This window comes from Pelecanus crispus, chromosome 13 (genome assembly GCF_030463565.1).
Source record: "Pelecanus crispus isolate bPelCri1 chromosome 13, bPelCri1.pri, whole genome shotgun sequence".
Taxonomy (NCBI): Eukaryota; Metazoa; Chordata; class Aves; order Pelecaniformes; family Pelecanidae; genus Pelecanus; species Pelecanus crispus.
This window is the reverse complement of record NC_134655.1, coordinates 3,866,429-3,885,072: the sequence shown is the minus strand read 5'-3', so window position 1 is coordinate 3,885,072 and position 18,644 is coordinate 3,866,429. Positions and strand designations below refer to the sequence as shown.

The 18,644-nt window shown below is 40.6% G+C and overlaps 1 protein-coding gene across 1 annotated transcript; it reads left to right on the top strand.

Moving 5' to 3' along the window:
- The first annotated feature begins 683 nt into the window (after positions 1-683).
- SERTM2 (serine rich and transmembrane domain containing 2) lies at positions 684-962 on the top strand. Its single transcript, XM_075720806.1, has one exon. It carries the CDS (start codon positions 684-686, stop codon positions 960-962), a length of 279 nt encoding a protein of 92 aa, XP_075576921.1.
- The last annotated feature ends 17,682 nt before the right edge of the window (positions 963-18,644 follow it).

The following is an 18,644-nucleotide window of genomic DNA, read 5'->3' as shown; positions in this document are numbered from 1 at the left end:
TAAAGATACCACATACAGGCTAGGCTATTTTGGTACCTGGTTTCATTTCTCTATTTTTTTCTCTCTCTCATTTCTTCCCTTTTTTAGAAACGTGACTTTTTGACTGTTCCTAAGGGGAAACTCAAAACTCCATACTCTTTAAGCAAGTATCAATAGCCCTGGATTAGGAGAGAAGAGATCCCCCAGCAGTCTGGCAAAGCAGAAAACTACCTTCCCCAGCTCATACAAGGATAAACCACCTGCTGCAGGAGAATCTGGCAGAAAGCTGGCGCAGTTTGTTTGGAAAACAACACTTGCAAAGACCAAAGCTGTGCAAACTTTTGCAGTTCAGTTTGAGAGAAGGACCAAAGCTTCTCACCTAACAAAGGAGGTGATCTACCAAAAGAAGGACCAAAGCATTTTCAGGACAAAATAAAAGCCAGATGGCAATGTAAAACACATGTCTAATGCTTGTTGGCATTGTAATAGCAGCTTGTAAAATGGTTTGCAAAGGCCTGTCTCATGCAGTCTGCTTAACTGTGTGAACCAGCAGCCTTGAGACCAAGAGGATGGAGCATTTCTTGCTGAAGCCATCGTGCCACCTGTCCTAAGTTTCCTCTCTTGACCTCCTTTGTGAGTCTCATGGGGGAAGACAGGAAATCTGAAGGTAAATAGGGAAAATGGACCAAAGCTGACAGAGAGCAATGACTGAGATTTATTTCAAATTCCGTGGAAACCTGACTGGCCGTGTCCACTTTCCAACTCTGGCTACAGAAGTAGACACAACAGCAGATAAATATTCCAGCCTCTATGTGTATGTGGGATTGTTCCTAACACTTCTGGCTATCCTTCTCATATTGCTTTTCTCCATGCTTTTGCGCCTGAAGCATGTTATTTCCCCAATCACCACGTCTCCAGAGAGCACTGAGAATGTCCAGCAGTTCACAGATGTGGAAATGCACAGCAGGATTCCTACCACTTAGAGACCCCAAAGCAAAGAGGGCTCTGTGCTTGTGAAACACATTTTGTTCAGCACAATGGTGGTGGAAAGAATCCCTGCCTGCTTATTGAGCCCTACAACTTACTGCACAACCATCAACAGCAGCACAGAGCATCTGGAGAGTATCACGCAACTCAGACTGACTGGCTGGGACCCATTGGCTGTTGACACGGCAGGCAACATGTGTGCAACACCCTCAACAAAATTTACATTACAGAAACCTACTGCTGCCAGGAAAGACTCATATCCATCTAAAAGCCCTTGCTTTTATGGTAACAGCCGCAATAATGACAGCCAAAAACCCGAAGAGACACATACCAGAATGTGTCCTGGAGCCTGTGTTTGCTGACCTATCTCTCTGCCCTTAAATTCCTTGCTTGTGAAAAGAGTTGAATCAACAAAGTTAAGTGGCATAAGTGGGAAGAGCCCACAGGGCACATACAGAAATTATCAGTGGTTTGGAAATTCTCAGGCATTTCTCCCATTCAAGAAGGAAAAGCTTAAACTGTTTGGGTTTTTTTTTCCACTTGAATGGCAGGTCTACATAATGGAGTTTCAGAAGTACACAAATGTTTCATCACCTGCTGGAACTATTGGTTTCTGACATTAAAAACCATACAGTGTATAGTTGCATTCCAGGTATCAGAAAGAGACAGAACTTTTAAAAGAGGAAAGAAAATAAAGATAAAATTTAACAGAGGTTTAAAATAAAAAGAAAGCATCAGCAGGAAATGAGCAGCAGGAGAGAAAAAATGTTAAAAGACACTCTACCTCTCCATTACATTAACTGAACTGAATACAAACATGTTCATGCCTTTCAGCCTTCCCAGGATCACTCAGTAATTAAAATGCAGTGTGAAGTTTGTGAGTCAAATGGACATCGTCCTCCTAACAGACTCAAATTCATAATAATATTTCCTCTCATATCCATGTTGGGTTTTCTTTCTTAGAAGACAGACCAGTTCTTCCAAAGCTTTTCATTTGTTTTACTCCAAAGAAAGCTGAAGAAATGCCAGGGCCTGGCACTGCAATAAGGAATAGTGTGAACAGCTTTGGACGTAGACTAGGGAACATGCAGATGGAAAGTAAACTCACTGAGCACTAAAAGATAGGACTGGATTCAAATATCCTGGTGGATAAAAAAATGTTTACTTAAATTTATGAAACAACAATCTGACCCAATCCTCTTACCTATAAAGGATGTGCAGAGGTAGACTGCTTCTGTGGATGGGAAAGATGGAATCAAATATGGCATATCACTTCTGGGAGAGCCACTGCCTCTTACAGAAAAACCCTGAGTGAGATTGTTTCAGCTACGTCTCTAAAGGGCACGAACTTTACCCAGCTTACCTTCTTTATTACAGTCTAATTCTAGCTTAGCGATAAAATCTGCTGGTGCTTTCCACATTTATATACACTTATTTGCCAATTCTCCTCTCTCCAAGGGCTTGGAAAGTGTAAACTCCCCATACAAAAACAGTGCTAAAGTTAGAGATGACACTGACTCCGTGGACTTGTGATAGTAACAAGGAACTGTTTCTCAAATGCTTTGTGTACAATAGGTTCTTTATTTACTGTTAAAGGCCTGCATATGGGTGAGCTGTTTGGACTAGGAATATGGCTTTTACAGAACGGCAAGTAACGTCCATACTGGATACAGCTGGTCCACAGGCAGGACTAATGTTTTTCTCACTGGTGTATTCAGTATGAAACTATTTAAAAATTGCTTCCTTATATCGAACAGCACCTTTTATACTCCATTAACCCCCACATAAGCAGGTTTAATCTGTGAAATAGCACAATGACTGTGTAAGGGAATACAGCAAACAATACACTCTCAGCAATATCTCCCCATGCCATGCTTAGCTATATTTACCTGGAAAAGAAGGCAGGAGGCAGGCTGCCCTCAAGCTTTCTGCCATGGGGACAACACACAGATATAGAATCATATCGCCAGGCAGGATGGTAGTTTTGCACCCCATCTAAAGATTGGCTCCTCAAGGAGTGTTACTCTCAGAACTGCACAAGAGCCCAAATTCTGTGCGATGATTTGGGTATTAATCCAACTAAGACAGATGGCTACTGACTTAGTCAATGACATTTAAATTTAACAAAAATCTATGCAGATCAAATTGGCTTGTCATTCATTCAGCCATCACGAGGCAGACTAGCCCAGGCTCAACATCTGGCTTGCCCTGTACGGCCTCTCAATTTTCTTCATGTGCCATTTGAAAGCTACAGCTTACTTAGACCATAAATGTTCTAACATACTAATCAGCAACTGAACCACATTAGCCTTCCAGCACAATTATCTGTGGAAAAGCCTTATTTCCAAGAAGCTGCAGGACAGATTCAAATATTGACATAAAATCTCAGACCTACTAATGGAAAAAGACAGTATCAGAATCTGAGTTGGGACCCAAATTCTGATTCCTCTGATCTCGGCTGAAAAGCCCCCCCAGAGGTAGGAGTCAAGGCTGTGTTTCTTTCCTTCATACTAAAGAATGTTAATTCAGAAGAGTCTCACAACCCTTTATTCAGTAAATATACTGTAAATAAAAGAGCAATCACTTTATGTATCATTACATTATATTACATTATATCTTTGGGCAGACTGTATTTCTATATAATACTGCTAAGGAAGGCAGCCCTATCTTCTAACACAAAAATGACAATTTTTCCTTTCTAAAGCTTCATTTCACACAAAGTATCTGTCCCACTTGATGCATCTACAGTCCCAGAGGCACTTAGAGTGCCTCATTTGCCTGTGCAATGCCAGCAAATTTTAAAGCCTTCCTCATTGAGAAATAGAAAAATTACTTTTCCCCCTTTTCATTCTCATTTGTAATGTCCAAGACCCGATGTCTCTGAGAAAAGAGACTGTTGGGATGCGTTGACCTGTGTTTGCTGAGCGGCCTTTAGTGGACTTTGGCATTCTTTGGCTATAAGGAATGGTTATTGGAACTTTTGCATGGATTTGCTGGATCTTGGAGAACTGTGGGTCTCACATCCATACCTTCCCCTCCAGCAGTCTGTTTCCTTCCCACTTATCCATCTGCTACAGAAAATTGGGGGTTTTTTACAAAAATAAAGAGACATACTGCTATCAATGGTGAGTCATTGACTGCTCTGTACTATTCCCACGTATGGATCTGAGAGACCAGCTCATACACAGAAATAGGCTCGAGCGGTGCCAGTCATTTCAAATTAATTGTTGGCCTCGGGGGGCATCTGTGTAAGAAGACCTCTTACCAGTCTGTGCTGGTATTATTTGAACCAGGACAGTTTGCTCCCATCTTTACTCCCATCTTAGACATTGGAAACAAATATGACTAGTAAATTCATCACGTCCTTCATTCCCTACCTGCGGGGGAAGACAGCAGCAAAATGACTACGCATTGCCGTTCTTTGTGGGTGGGACCGTGAGGTCAGAGTAAGCCTACAGTCATCAGAAAACCCCCATCGCTCCCAAATCTCCCAGGGTATTTAGTCTAGGAGGTGTCAGGGCCTGAGTATGGTGTAACTCCCCAAACCATATGTATTCTACAGGATTTACGTTTGCATAATCTCATCTACATGATTTCCATCCATGTCCATAAATTTTCTGCGTTAACCAACCCTTAAGTATTAAGCAGAAAGGGTTGATATGTAGAATATGTTCATTCTCTGTGTCAGAATATATAAACATAAATGTATGTTTTCTTATCCTCACAGGGCCGCAGAGAAGAACATAATTTTGCAAAGAGCTTAACTCAGCAGAGGATCAACCTTGAGCTCCCTGAAGGACCTTTTTTGATTTTACTTGAAAAAGAAATTAAAAAATGTTTGAAACCCAAATATTATGTGAGGTGACACATCTATTTAAGTGTTAGCATTAATGAAAACTTACGTGTATGCCTTGTCTTCACTAGGAAAAGAAATATGTCCTTACCCTGCGGTCACTAATGTGGTAACTACTTATGAGGTAACATCTTAGTGCAGATACACAGCTATAGCTTTAAAGCAGCTTAGCAGACCAGGAAAGATGCAGACAGCTGCTCCTGCTACTTACCCTCTGCTGACAGTAAATGCTACAAGTCACCTTATTTGCTACAGATTAGGTAGCAAGTTAGGTGAGATGATTGTGGAATGATTGTATTTTTTTTTCTGAAGAAGATGTATCTTTGTGGTGTATCTATACTTCAGCTTAATTCTGGTACGGACAGAAAGTTTGTTCACAGTCCTATTTATTCCTGTGCCCTGCAAAAAATGTGCAGTCTTAAAATGACATGCATGACTAAAAATTCAGATGCAGATATATCTGAAAAGGGGAAAAATCCCAAATGGTATTTTCTTGGTACATGAGCTGTCAACTTAGTTGTTGCCATTTTGATAGAAAAATAAACCTAGAAGTCTGCTTGATAGATGCAGTGGGCTTAAAAAAGACTACACGGAATGCTAAGTAAAAAGCATCCAAATACATAATTCTATAAAGAAATGCTAAAGCTACAAGAGAAGATTTAAAACTACGTCCTTGTGGATGGGGGAAGATAATATTTTCCGTTACTGTTCCTGACACAGATTTCACATTTGTTCACAAAAAGGAACTGCATGTTATATATTCCATCTACCAAAAGCCTAACCCCATAAAGCCCTCTGAGATCTTCACCATCCTCGGGCTTTTACAGAAGGTTGTGAAGTTCCAGCATGAATAAGAGCGGTTTCAATTCCTGATATTCATTCTGTGGGCACAGATATCAGAAGAAAGCCTGAAAAATTACAATGCTAAGTTGGTTCTTTGTGCATTTGCTCTCTAGAATGCAGTATATGAAAGTTTCCCCCTCAGTCCTTTCATAAGAGAGAACAGTTAAAGTATTGTCTAGGACAGCTGATGTTATGTGTGAAAAATAACCCTAAACTGAATTTGAATTTTGATGGATTGGATTTTTCAGAGGTACTTTAGGATTTCTTCAGCTGAAGGCAAAAAGAAGTTGTCCAGCTGTAAGCAATGCTAAGTTGTGAAAGCAGATCTGGATACAAGAGAGAAAGGTCTGTCCAATTCATATGTAATTAATAAATAACCCACTCCCTATACTCCCATGTCTATGTAAACTTGTCAACTGGGAAACAAATGATGAATAATTCAGAAGACCTTCCCCTCCCTTCCTTCTTCTCTAGATTTATGAACCCATTTTCAAAGTATAATTTGATCAAGCTAATAGCCACAGACTTCCTAAACTGACTCCCTCTGCATTAATTCTGTCTTCATGGTCATAGTCCTACTCTTGCAGTCCCATTTAATAGCAATCGATTAAGATACAACAACAGGCACCTGCAAGTCAAATGAGAGCTCAGCAACATTCTTTGATACTTGAAATCTGTTCTGCTCTGCAAGCAAGAAATTTATCTTATTTAATCTGGGCTGTTGTCCTGAAACTAGTTCCTCTTCAAGTCCTGAAATACTTGCACCACAATAGCTACTGGCTGATGTTTATTCATGTAGTTTTATGAAAAAACAACATACCTACCAGCAACATTGAAGGATCAAGTAGCACCAGTCTGGGATAATTCTATGTACCCCACACATGTGAGCAAACATTAGGCAGACAAGCTCTTCCTTAAAATGCAGGGGAAATTCAGAAGCAAACTGGGCTTGGGCTACCCGTTGAACTGTGTGGGCAAGCAGGTGCTGAATTGGGGCACTCTTTACAGGACAACGCAAACACATGAGCAGGATTTGAGCGTATCACAGGCTGTGGCATCCTCCAGCACCTTCCCACTATTCTTCCCATGTCCCTTAAATATCTTCCCATATCAGAATCCTGTCTTTGGCCCAGAACTCAGAAGTGGGTGTTTCCAGTGCTGTGGTGCACAGAGTGGCTGAGGGTGGGTTTTTTAAGGCTACGTAAGCCTGTATTATTAGCTTGAAAGACACAAACCTGGATGCCACCTTTTGCTGAAGCAAAATTTGCAAGAAAGATCTCCTCTTTACTCCTTATGCCTTAGCAATCCTAATTCAAACTAATTCATATTCATAGCAGCTAACGTGCAGCACTTTTCATAATGTTACTCCATAATCTTTAGGTTACTAGGAACCTGTCCAAATAGCTGTGGCATGACTAGCACATAATGCCCCAGGAAGCTCACATCTGGGCCAGTGTGAGGTTACTGCAATACACTCACTGGCAAATCTTACAGCTTGTCACAACAGAATCAAACTGATGTGGGTTTGCTGTTGTTCACAAATTTTCCATGCTTCCACAGCTCAGAAAATCTCTGAACAGCCCTTTTGGCAATGACTCTGTCAGCATGTGGAGTCCAGGTGATAACACCACACTGGTTTGCATTTACTTCATGTTGGCACGTAGCAGGGAAGAAATGTGACTTGCTGTTGTTGAATGCATCCAACAAAACAGAGAGAGGAAAGAGAGGAACATTCTGAATGCACTTGGTTTTGGCTAATGTTGTGCTATGTTACACCCTGAATTTCAAAGCTGTTTATTGTTATAGAACATAACCAACACTGGAAGGGACAGCTGACAGATAACTATGGCATGGCAACATTCTCTATATGCACATCTGCAAGCTACTCGGGAAGAAACCACTGGGATCAGAATACTGAGGCTGCTTTTCCTTTGACTTTTGCTTGTAACTATCCATTAATTCACTACCAGACACACCACTGCCCCACTGTCCTGCTTACCTCCACACTCAGACTGCTCAGCACCAGCTTAGCTGGCATGAGGCTGAATAAAAATTTGCTGCAAAGCAATTTGGGAAAGATATGCTGACAGACTGAGTATATACTTAGCCTGGGTGAGATTCTGTTCTTTTTCTACTTTTCCAATGAATTTTGCCTAGCTTAGAATTCTTAAAACATCTCCAAATGGATACTACTTTAGTGGAAGTTCAGTGTCTTCAGTGCCCATGCTGGATGACAGCAATAACAAAGAGATTAGTAAGCTTACCATGCTTTGAGGTAGTGGGATGGGCCAGATGCCTCTTGAAGGCCTTTCTCTGAAAAGTTACCTTACATATCCATGAGCAAGTCACAGTTCAGACATAACGCTTGTCAACAACACCTTTAAATTTGGTATCACGCCAGCCACTTAAAGGCTTGAATAAGCCTTTACATTTTATGAATACTGATTAGTATATCATTGCCTCTTTTTTTCTCCTGCTGAGGAAACTTGAGATCACAGGAATTACTCACACCTCAAGAGCAGGGAACAGAGTAAGATACTTACAATTAAAACTTTAGGTCAGAGTGTCCAGTTCTCTTTGAATGTAATTTAAAGGTAAAATGAGAAGCCAACCAGCTTTCCCTGGACTGTTACCACATGGTTTGACATCAGCATTATTGAGGCAGTGAGTTGCTAGGTTTTGTCTGTTTTCTGGAGATTTTCTCTTTGTGGGTGTATAAATTCTCTCATATGTTTCCTTCAAGGAAAGACAAACACAGCAAACAAACGTCTCCAGGGCCAGGAAGCAGTGAGAGCTGTTGTCTGTCTCTCAGGTGATTAGATCAAGCTATACCAGATTTTCACTTCCCAAGGTATCGTCTTTCAGCAGTAATCATAATTTGGTTTTGTTTTTTTTTAGTACACCAATCTGTAAATAAATGCAACATGCAGTCCTCCTCTTGGGAAGGCTGTTTATTCTTTCTTGTAAGTGAGTCTCAAAGATCTTTCATTCAGTATTATAAAGTATGTGAGACCATTCCATTGAATGAAAATAAGAGTTTGGACTCAATTTCACCAGACAGCTGGGGAAGTGTGTTTCAGGCAATTTCAGTGTTAAACACCGCCTCTTTATTTAATACTGCAGGTTTAAAACTCATAATAGAACATCAGGCAAAATAAACTAATGCCTAGTGATATATGTATGTGTGGTTTTCTCATCCCCAAGTGCCATAGCCTATTCTTTGTCATTCTCATCTACAAGCATCCTCTGTTGTGCTGAAGAAGCCTTGCAGCTCTTCTCTGGTGACTATTTTGCCATTCAGCAGTCTTTTGAACAACCCTCAGCAGAGCTTTGCAGCTTAATGAACTATCTCAGGTTTGCAGAAATCCAATCAAATCACTGTTGGAACTTGGTCTGAAGATTAGGACTGGGAGTGAGGAAATCAGAGTTTTTCCCCTTTTTGATCACAGGCAACCCATTTCATGATATAACATGCCCGGTGACAGAAACTACAATACACAAAGCTAACTGCATGCCTGAATAGTCTGGGTACCCACGCTAGTTTGGAGTGTCTCAGAACTTCTTAGGAGTATAGTAGAACTTGTTTTCAGCCATTCTCTTCCCAAGTCTCTCTAGTCCAACATTATTCCTTGAGTATATGTCAATAAATCTATCAACTCTCTATTGACAGTAATGCTTTTAGGCATAGATCAGTCATTATATTTAGTAAGAGCCTAGATAAAGGATGAGAGGAGTTTACACAAACTACTCCACATTCCCTCTTTGTCTCCCAGGGTAGTCCTTCATCTTTTTATGTTTTTTTTTCTGTGGTAAGTGGCTGGCACAGGCTCTCTCTGGCTCTTTTTATCTATTGAGAAATGTATTATAATTAGCATTCTTTAAGATTTTTAGCATTTCTAGAGGGAATTAGTTCTTTACAGAAGACGGGTTTTCTCCATTGTGGGATTCATACCATAATTAGACAAAATGATGGGCTAAGTCCCAGTGGAAAAAATGCACTGTAATTGGTGTTCATTTTTGTTACATAAACCCATGGAGATCATGCTGATTCCTCCTATTGCAGCCACTTCTGAAGCACAGTGTTCAATTTAAAACTGATCTATCATTATTATTTAGTACCCACAAGTATCCTCAAGACTTTTTTCCATCTAAGTCATCTGACGTGAACCTTCTTCCTCTGAGAAGAATAAAATGTCCCAAAGAAAATTTAAGATCAGTGGCATTTGCATTGCCTAGTCTCAGAAGCAACAGATTACAGCCAGCCATGTTTGCCCCGTGTCCCCTGTTCAGGCATCCTTGAACTCAAGTTAGAAAAGAAACACTTGGCATGGCACAAATCATATCTGTATGTCCAAGTAAGATGCACAAAAGAATTTCTTCCAGCCTACACAGTACACAGGCCAAGAAAATAGCTGATTATAATCATAGAACAGAGGTACCAGCTACCAAAGACAGATCTTATTGAGTACAAGCAATGTATAGCCGGACTTTGTGGAAAATAAATAAAAATATTTAAATGGGTTTATTGCATCTAACAAATCATTAATGAGGATGGGTGTTATTGAGAATTAACCAAATATTTGTAATTAGTTTTTAGATGAGACATACCAGTCTCACAATTTTTTTGCTATTACCTTGCTGATTTCAGAAATCCAGGATGCTCACAATTAAGCCAAGCAGTTAAATTCATCTCAACCACAAATCTATTTTTATGGAGGAACAAAACAGTACTCTGTGTATATACAATTCTTCTAGCTAATTAGCACCTTGGGGTAGGCTGTTCATAAACAGAAAACAGTAAGGGACCTGCAATATATCCCAGCAGTACCTTGTGTAATACCAGTCTCAGAATCAACAAAGATTTCACTTGAATCCTCACCAAGTCACTGCCTCACAAAATAAAAAATAACATTCCAGGTTCAGAGAAACCAAAGGGAATGATTTTGCCTATCATGACAGAAATCTAAGGCCCTGGAGGGAAATGGGACACTGTCTGCTTCAGAAGACATTTTTTTGATCTTAGACATGAATCATTTCTTCAGAATTAAAGCTCATTACATTCAGAAAAATTAACTTATTTTACTAGTTATGCCAGAAGTGTCATTGTATCAACTGTGGGTGCTGCCAGGCAATTATATCCCTTTGATAAGGGACAGAAGAGGAAAATTATTTGCTTCGTGGCAAAGGCATTGGGTCAAGTTCAAGACTGTCTGATAGCAACCTGATGCTGTTCTATACAACGGTTGCCCAGCAGCCTGCAAGTGTCCTCAGTCCAATTTCTGATGGCCAGCTGCCTGTAACTCCACTGAAAGCTCAGAGCCATTACCAAAAGGATTAGAAATGGACAATGCTGTGAAGCATGAAGAATTTTCTCAGCCTTCGTAGTTCTAACTCCCGAGGCAGGCAAAGGAAAGCTGACCTATCTGTATGTCTGCAAGTATGTTTTACCTCACTTTTGGATGGATTAAAGACCTCAGTCTACCCTCAGCTGTCAGCCCAATCTGTGATATGCTTAAAAATCAGACAAACCAAAACCAAAGCCCTTCATTTGAACTGACTTCTTTAACCATGAATCACCATTTTAATATGGCACAGTAACAAGAACAGTGCTTTGTAGTGTGCCGCTAACAGGAAACATCAGTACGCAAAGCCTTATGTAAATAATCAGTCACATTTCGTATCTGAACATCTCAGTTTCATCAGGGAAAGGGAAAGGCAGTGTTACTGTAGATGGAAGTACAGGTGGCCATGCATAAGTATGCTACAGGGTGAAGCAAACAGGACTATCATGAGTTCAACAAAGTTTTCTCTAAGGACAAGATAATGTAAAACAGTCTTGTTTTGACATTAGTGCAAGCAGCAGTAATGACTCTCCCAAATGTAACACTGAGCTCTGTTTTAGATCTAAGTCAGTTAAATTACACCTGGGATGAATCTGGTCTAACATTTCTGAGCTAGTTCTAGCAAGATTAGTTATTTTAAACAGATGAATGTTATCCTGGAATTATGATGCAAGAAATCCTGAGAGAAGATTCACCATTATATATTGACACCTAAATAAGAGTATATATTTGTAAAGAGCACAGGCACACACACTCAAAACCATTTTCCAGTTGTAAACACGACTATATATCTCTCATGCATCTCTCTACATACATCTTTAGGACATTAAAAAATAGAAGCCACAATGTTTTATCTTCACATCTTTGTGAAATTCACCACATAATATTAACCTTCTGGTTTGCCTCTGCATAAAATATTTCTAGCATTTATGGTGGTAAAAAGAAGGCCATAAACAGGAAATGCATGCAAACAAGGATGTTTCTGGTATTGATTCTTCTCATATGATTCACTGCTACATAAACATGCAAACAAAAAAAAATTGTGGCCCAGACAGAGATGTTAAAGAATCTCCAAGTTGAGCTCGCTGGTTTTGGCAAGTATTTACTGGCTACTTTGATCCCTAATGTCTAATGGAAACTAGACTGCCTGTAAATAATAAGCTGACTATCATCTTATTAGTACACAAAAAGGAGAGATAAATGAATCACAACCCTGTCACTGCTGTTAGCACTGCTGCTGCTGTTGCAAAGGCTTGGGAATGATGCAGACAGTACAATTCCTCTAAACAAGACTTGCTGGAAACAGGCTTGGTGCATGAAACATCATTCGATCTTTCAGGCCTTGTGCAGATCTGTATTGGCTATCTCTGTTGATCGGCTAGGAAGTGAATCTCATACGCTTTCACTATTTCACTTCGGTTTTGAGAGCCAGCTTGAGAAGAAAAAACAGGCATTGTAAATGTAAAGATGCTAACACTACGCTAAAAAGACCGAGCAAAAAGGAGCCTGCACGCTTGATGCCTTTTGATCCCTTCGATGCAGCGTATGCGGGCAGCCCTCTACTGGTACGAAGGCCAATGATCATGTTTGCCCAACACCCGTGCTCTTCTGTTTTCTTTCCAGGAAGAATTACAGCAGCTTTTCATTAACTGCAGGGTATATTCAGCTAGTCTACATACTTCCAAAATCCATTTACTTAATCAGTGGACTGACTTGGGTCCCTGAAGACTTCCAAAGAGCAATTCAAAATGCCTACATAAACTACTGCTTCTGAGAGACAGCTATTGGAAAACAATAGGCAAATGGATAGAGGTGAAATTTACACTGGGTTCATAGATCACCTCCTTACCTATTTTTATGTTGCATGGCGAAGAGAGGTACTTGTATGTACTTGTATAGTTGGGACTGGCTGGGAAAAGGGAGGAACTGCTCACTTGGAGCTCCTTCCTAAAGATCTAAAACTTTTGGTTTACTTGAGCATAATATTCTAATTTCCTTCAAAAATGCACATCAAAAAGAATAATTGAAACATGAAGTCTATCTCAGGTCTTGTAAAAATGCATGCAAGGCCACTTCAGGATTTGATTACATGTGCACCAGCACAAGCTGCCTTCAGAGAACAAAGCTCAATTGATTTCAGGGAGTCTGATTTGCCTGGATGAAAATGAATTTTTAATAGATTTGGTTGTCAGAGGGATTACACAGGAATATGAAATGGCAGGGCATTCACACAGCGGATTGCTGTGGAGGTGTTTGCTGGTGGCTAGGAGGCAGGAATAGCGGTGTGTGTTTTCCACAGACAGCAAGGAGTAGTGCCAGGCTGTCACAGGCGGAGGTTCCCTGGGGAGCTGAAGGGACCAGTTGCCAGGAGACATCACCATTTCGAGCCTTCACAGCCAGGATAATGTTCCTTGCGACAAACCTCAGACTCCCTCCTATGACTGCATACTGGCCTGTTTTGCAACCATTCTTCAAATTATTTCCTTTACAATCTCCCAAATATCCCCAACACTTACTGAAAATTACCAGCTTTGAGAAATTTTATTTGATATGAAGCCCATTTTCTGGTTCTTTAATGGATGCATTTTACCCTTGACAGAAATCTAGCAGAGGCATCAAGCATGAGTAAAGAACCAGTTCAACAGCTGGTACAAGTGAGTTGAGCCACACTCCTTGTAACAAGGATTGAAACACAGTACGTGCTATATCCCAGTGTAGAGGTGACCTCCTGCTAGGGCAAATACCAGCAGCACTTTACTTTCATAAATTAGTAAGCTCTGAGCTTCCAGAAGTCAGGTCTCAAAGAATCATGACATTGTTTAAATACAAAGCAAAACAGGAGTAGTAAAAAGATACATAGTCATATAATAAATATTATTTATGTGTTAGTCTTCAGGGCCTTAAGATTCAGCGAGTCTTTTTCTCAGTCTCCTCTTCAGAAGCATAAGGCCTTAAAAATCATGATTACATAATTCCAGAACCTGGGGCTTCAAGGCACGCCATCAAATATTGCAAAATTCAGAAAAATCCATGAGAGTTGTCAGATCATGGACTGATACAACACTCTTTCTAGCTAAGCCACAGCCTCCCCTTCCACTTCAAATGTGAAATGTTTAGTCAGTGGACACAGTTCCTCCACGCTGCTTCAGTGCCTGTCTTCTGCTAGTCAGCCCTGAGGAAGAGGTGATCTGACATGCCCGTCGCTGTCTCCAGTCAGTCTGGGCCTTTGTGTATGTGTAGGCTACCTGACAACTGCCACTGCCAAATAACAAGCCCACAAAGAGACAATTCAAAGGATGTAGAAATGTCGTGATGAAATATTTCAAAGTATACTATTTAAATTTGCCTGACAAATGTTCCTCCGTTATTTTCCCAGACCAAGCATCTCTGAATCACGGTAATATGAAGGAATCATTCCCAAAAATATTCTCCATCTAATTTTCACAGTTCCCTACAGTAACAGAAATATCATCCCTCACAGGTACAGCGCTACATCTAAATGAGAGAGGAAAACGAAGTGAACATTTTTTCAGTTCAAATTTATATAAAGCCAACTAGAAACAGAAGAAAGACTCTCTTTACTCATTTTGCACATTCATAAACATACAAAAAGTACTGAAACATAATGTAAATTTAGTGTGGAGAAGTCTAATTGCTCTCTTGTGCCCCATGTCATCCACTGCACCATTATATCACAAGCCAAATGGAAAACCAATCTGCACACAAAATACAAGGTAAAGGAAAGACAGGGTTGCATTTTTAACTAGCTAGTCATAGGCTTTTTTTTTTCCTTCAAAGAAAATCAGACTTTGTAGGCTTACAGGTTTACCTGCCTTTTTGTTGGTGTATATTTTTAAATGATTGCTTCATTATTTGATACATTGTCTGCAGCCCATGCATTTTGGGGGTCATCAGAGTTTTATTGTGACAGTTGTGAGTTAGTCTTTAGACTTAAAGAGCAAACTGAGGGCAGTATGTATTTTTCAGAAACCAAGACATAAACCGACTAGTTTATTTTCATGCATTTTCTTACTCCTGAATAATATAATTATGGAGCTTTCAGGGCAAACTGCGGCAAGCTGAGCTGAATACAAAGCGACAGCGCTCAAGACTGAGCCATCCAGAAACATTTCAAATAAAGGCTAAGGAGAAGGGAGGAGGCATACATTGTTTCTCACTTAACAAAAACCAACTTGCACTCATGCCATCTTCAGTTTCTTGCCCAGATGTTGTCACAGGAAGAAAATATCAGAACATAAATTATGCCATATAAAGCACAGATGGGAGCAAGCTCTCACAAGAACATATCTTCCATTTTAGCCCTTTCCTAGCCTCCCTCTGGGGTCTTGGACTACATTATGTCAGACTGAGCCCCTATTTCTTGAATGTCACTGATAATATCCCGTATCTTGGAGAGAAACAACTGGCACTGCAAAGAGAGACTCTCCAGCCCAAGCAGGGACAGGTTCACACAAGGTTTGCCCCAAAGGCAATGGCACTCAACTGCCTGAGCCACATGGCTTGGAGAATGCGATCGCAGCTACAAATCACAATGAAAAGGCAGACGTAGGTGCAATCCCCCAGCATTTAAGCCAATCTAAATCCAAGGTGCCAGCCACAATTCTGCCTCCTTCCTTGTGCTAGTACTGGTGCTTGTGCAACTCAGGGAACTGATCTAACTGCAAACAAATCACTTTCCTGTCAGATCAGTTCTCTGAATTGGATCACTATGTGGTTGTAGGAATATCTGTAGAAACGCAGGGCAGGGGTAGCAATAAATGGCCAGAAACAAAGCATAGCAACAAGTCTGGATTACCTGATCTTTAATTGCCTTAAAACTGCAGGGGATCAGCTCCAAGTAGCTCATTCTGCAAATGATCTGTAATTCTCATGGACCAGAGCATAAGTGCTCATGGACAAAATTCTACTTACGCCCTACACAACTTCTAGTTAAAATAGCAGGTACAAATTAGCATGAGATTAGGTCCTGTAATGGATGACTTTCCCTTTTCTCTTTATTTTAAAATCACCAAGCCTAATTCAATATGCAAGTGGAATGTATCCTCCAGTGAAAACTCCAATGCGAATTTAAGTCACTGCAATGTTACTTTTCTCTTCTAGTTCCTATACAGCATGATGCTGGGAGTACAAGCTGCAGGGGACACTGACACATGGAAAATACCAAGCTGGAATGACACAGACCTGCTCCATACCACAGAAATCATTCCACTGATTTCTGAATTCTCTTCATTCTAGAAGGCAAATGAGCAAAACAGGGTCCTGTAAAGTGAAATTCACTCACACAATAAAAAGCAAAAGGATCAAATGCAAAACCTGATGTGCCATGATCCTGAACATACTGTATTTTAATAGCTGGTTTAACCCTTATTTCAAACAAAACTGTATATAACATCTTCCACAAGGATTATTAAAAAAGATTCAGTGTAAGAAGGACTCCCTGTTGACAGGTGCTCACTTGCTCCTGGATGGTTTTGATTAAGAAAACTGAAAGACAGATTCCATTTCACACACTAGTAACATTAGGTCTGTTTTTGCAAACTGCTGAGTATGGTCAGCTGTCCTTGAAACTTGAAGTACAGTGCTCTTCTGCAATCAGGCCTTCTACACTTTGGAAGAGCAGTATGCTTTTTTCCCTTTGAGCAGTCCTTTGATCACACAGAAATTAGTCCAACCATCTTCTGAAGAGTAAGAAAAAGTCAGTGAATTTGGCTTTTTTTCTTGAGGTGTGTGGGTTTATTGTTACCTAACATGTCATTCTCCTAAAATGCCCAATGTTTACTTTAACTTGTGAATACCCTAAAGCACTGACAAGAGTAACTGAGCAGAGTTTAGAAAATACCACCAAATAGGCACCCATTGACTGGAAGAATAAGAAGTTTTTCCATATGCAAACATTAACAGTCAGAGCAAACCTAGATATAGGAATTTAACTCACAGTACTACATAGACTGTACTCCAGTTTCTCTCTCACTTGAGGATTGGGAAGATTAGTATTATTCAAAGTATCTTCATTTTTCTAAATTCACATTTTACTCTGCTGAAATTTGAGGGAGCAAACAGTGAGAATATGAACAAGTTGCTGCTCATGCATGGAATAGTTTCTTGAGAGTGCCTTACTTTATAGGAACTTTAAGTTATGAGTGGATGGCTGAATGCAAGGTCACAACTGAGGTACAACAGCAACCACCATAAACCTGTTCTAACTGCAGAATGAGTGTGTGGACTTATGATGGTGAGTTTATTTTTCAGTTTTGGCAGAGTAAGAGCATGCATGTGGTGAGTTATAGTGCTTTAGTTACAAATGAGCAGTAATTTCCTAAACTACTGTAATTAACCTAATATAAAATAATGATATAAACAGGAAAACACTCCAATATATTTAAATTATATTCTCCTCATTAAAAAAAAAAATTACAATCATTTAATTATCCTGTCCTTACCTTTTCTCACAAAGATTTACACACATGCTGACCCTCATCTCTGACACACCTGAAAAATTTAGTATCCTTCCTTTCATCCCAAAGACTGACTTCCTATCCATCCATTGTCAGGGCCTTGACTGCACTAATAGGTCTTAAATGCCTTGACCAGCCTCAGCTGGGGCATCCACCCACACCCTCTGACCGTGACTTCATTTAAGCTCAGGCTTGAAATAGAATCATAGAATGGTTTGGGTTGGAAGGGACCTTAAAGATCATCTAGTTTCAGCCCCACCCCCTGCCATGGGCAGGGATATCTTTCCCTAGATCAGATTGCTCAAAGCCCCATCCAGCCTGGCCTTGGACACTTCCAGGGAGGGGGCATCCCCAACTTCTCTGGGCAACCTCTTCCAGTACCTTACAACCCTCACAGTAAAGAATTTCTTCCTCATATCTAATCTAAATCTACCCTCTCAGTTTAAAACCATTACCCCTTGTCCTATCACTATACTCCCTGATGAAGAGTTCCTCCCCATCTCTCCTGTAGGCCCCCTTTAAGTACTGGAAGGCTGCTATGAGGTCTCCCTGGAGCCTTCTCTTCTTTAGGCTAAACAACCCCAACTCTCTCAGCCTGTCCTCATAGAGGAGGTGCTCCAGCCCCCCGATCATAATCATGGCCTTCCTCTGGACCTACTCCAACAGCTCCATGTCTGTCTTATGCTGGGAGGACAGAGACAGAGGTGAGTTGTATGTGGTGTTGCTGCTAGTTCTGCTTCTGAATTGCTGTTTGGGTTTCCTGGATTGACCTTGGAAATGGCTTGTTACCTTGCCTTTGCCTGATGGTCACTGGACCTGTTGCTGCCACTGCTCTGCTCGCTTTTCTCTGGTGTGGTCAGTCTTGTTGGTGAGGTCTTTGCCTGGCTTATGTTGTGGTCACCCTCAGCTCCTGGCTTCCTTGTCCTGAGGGAGAGCAGTAAGAGTTGGGTGAGGCTGGTCAGGGCCACTAAGGCCCTGTGCACTCAGGACTCTGATACTGTTTTGCTCTACAGCATGTTTCCCAAGATAAAATGCCTCCCTCCCCCTGGCCATGTCTGCTGTCAGCACCATTTGCTTTAATCAAAAAATAAATACATTTCAGTGTGGCTCATTATGCTAAATGAAAGCAACAGGGGGCTAATGAGCATTGTGAATGAGCCATTA

Coding starts and splice junctions, on each gene's coding strand:
- SERTM2 (XM_075720806.1), top strand. CDS start 684: ATGACTGAGATTTATTTCAAATTCCGTGGAAACCTGACTGGCCGTGTC.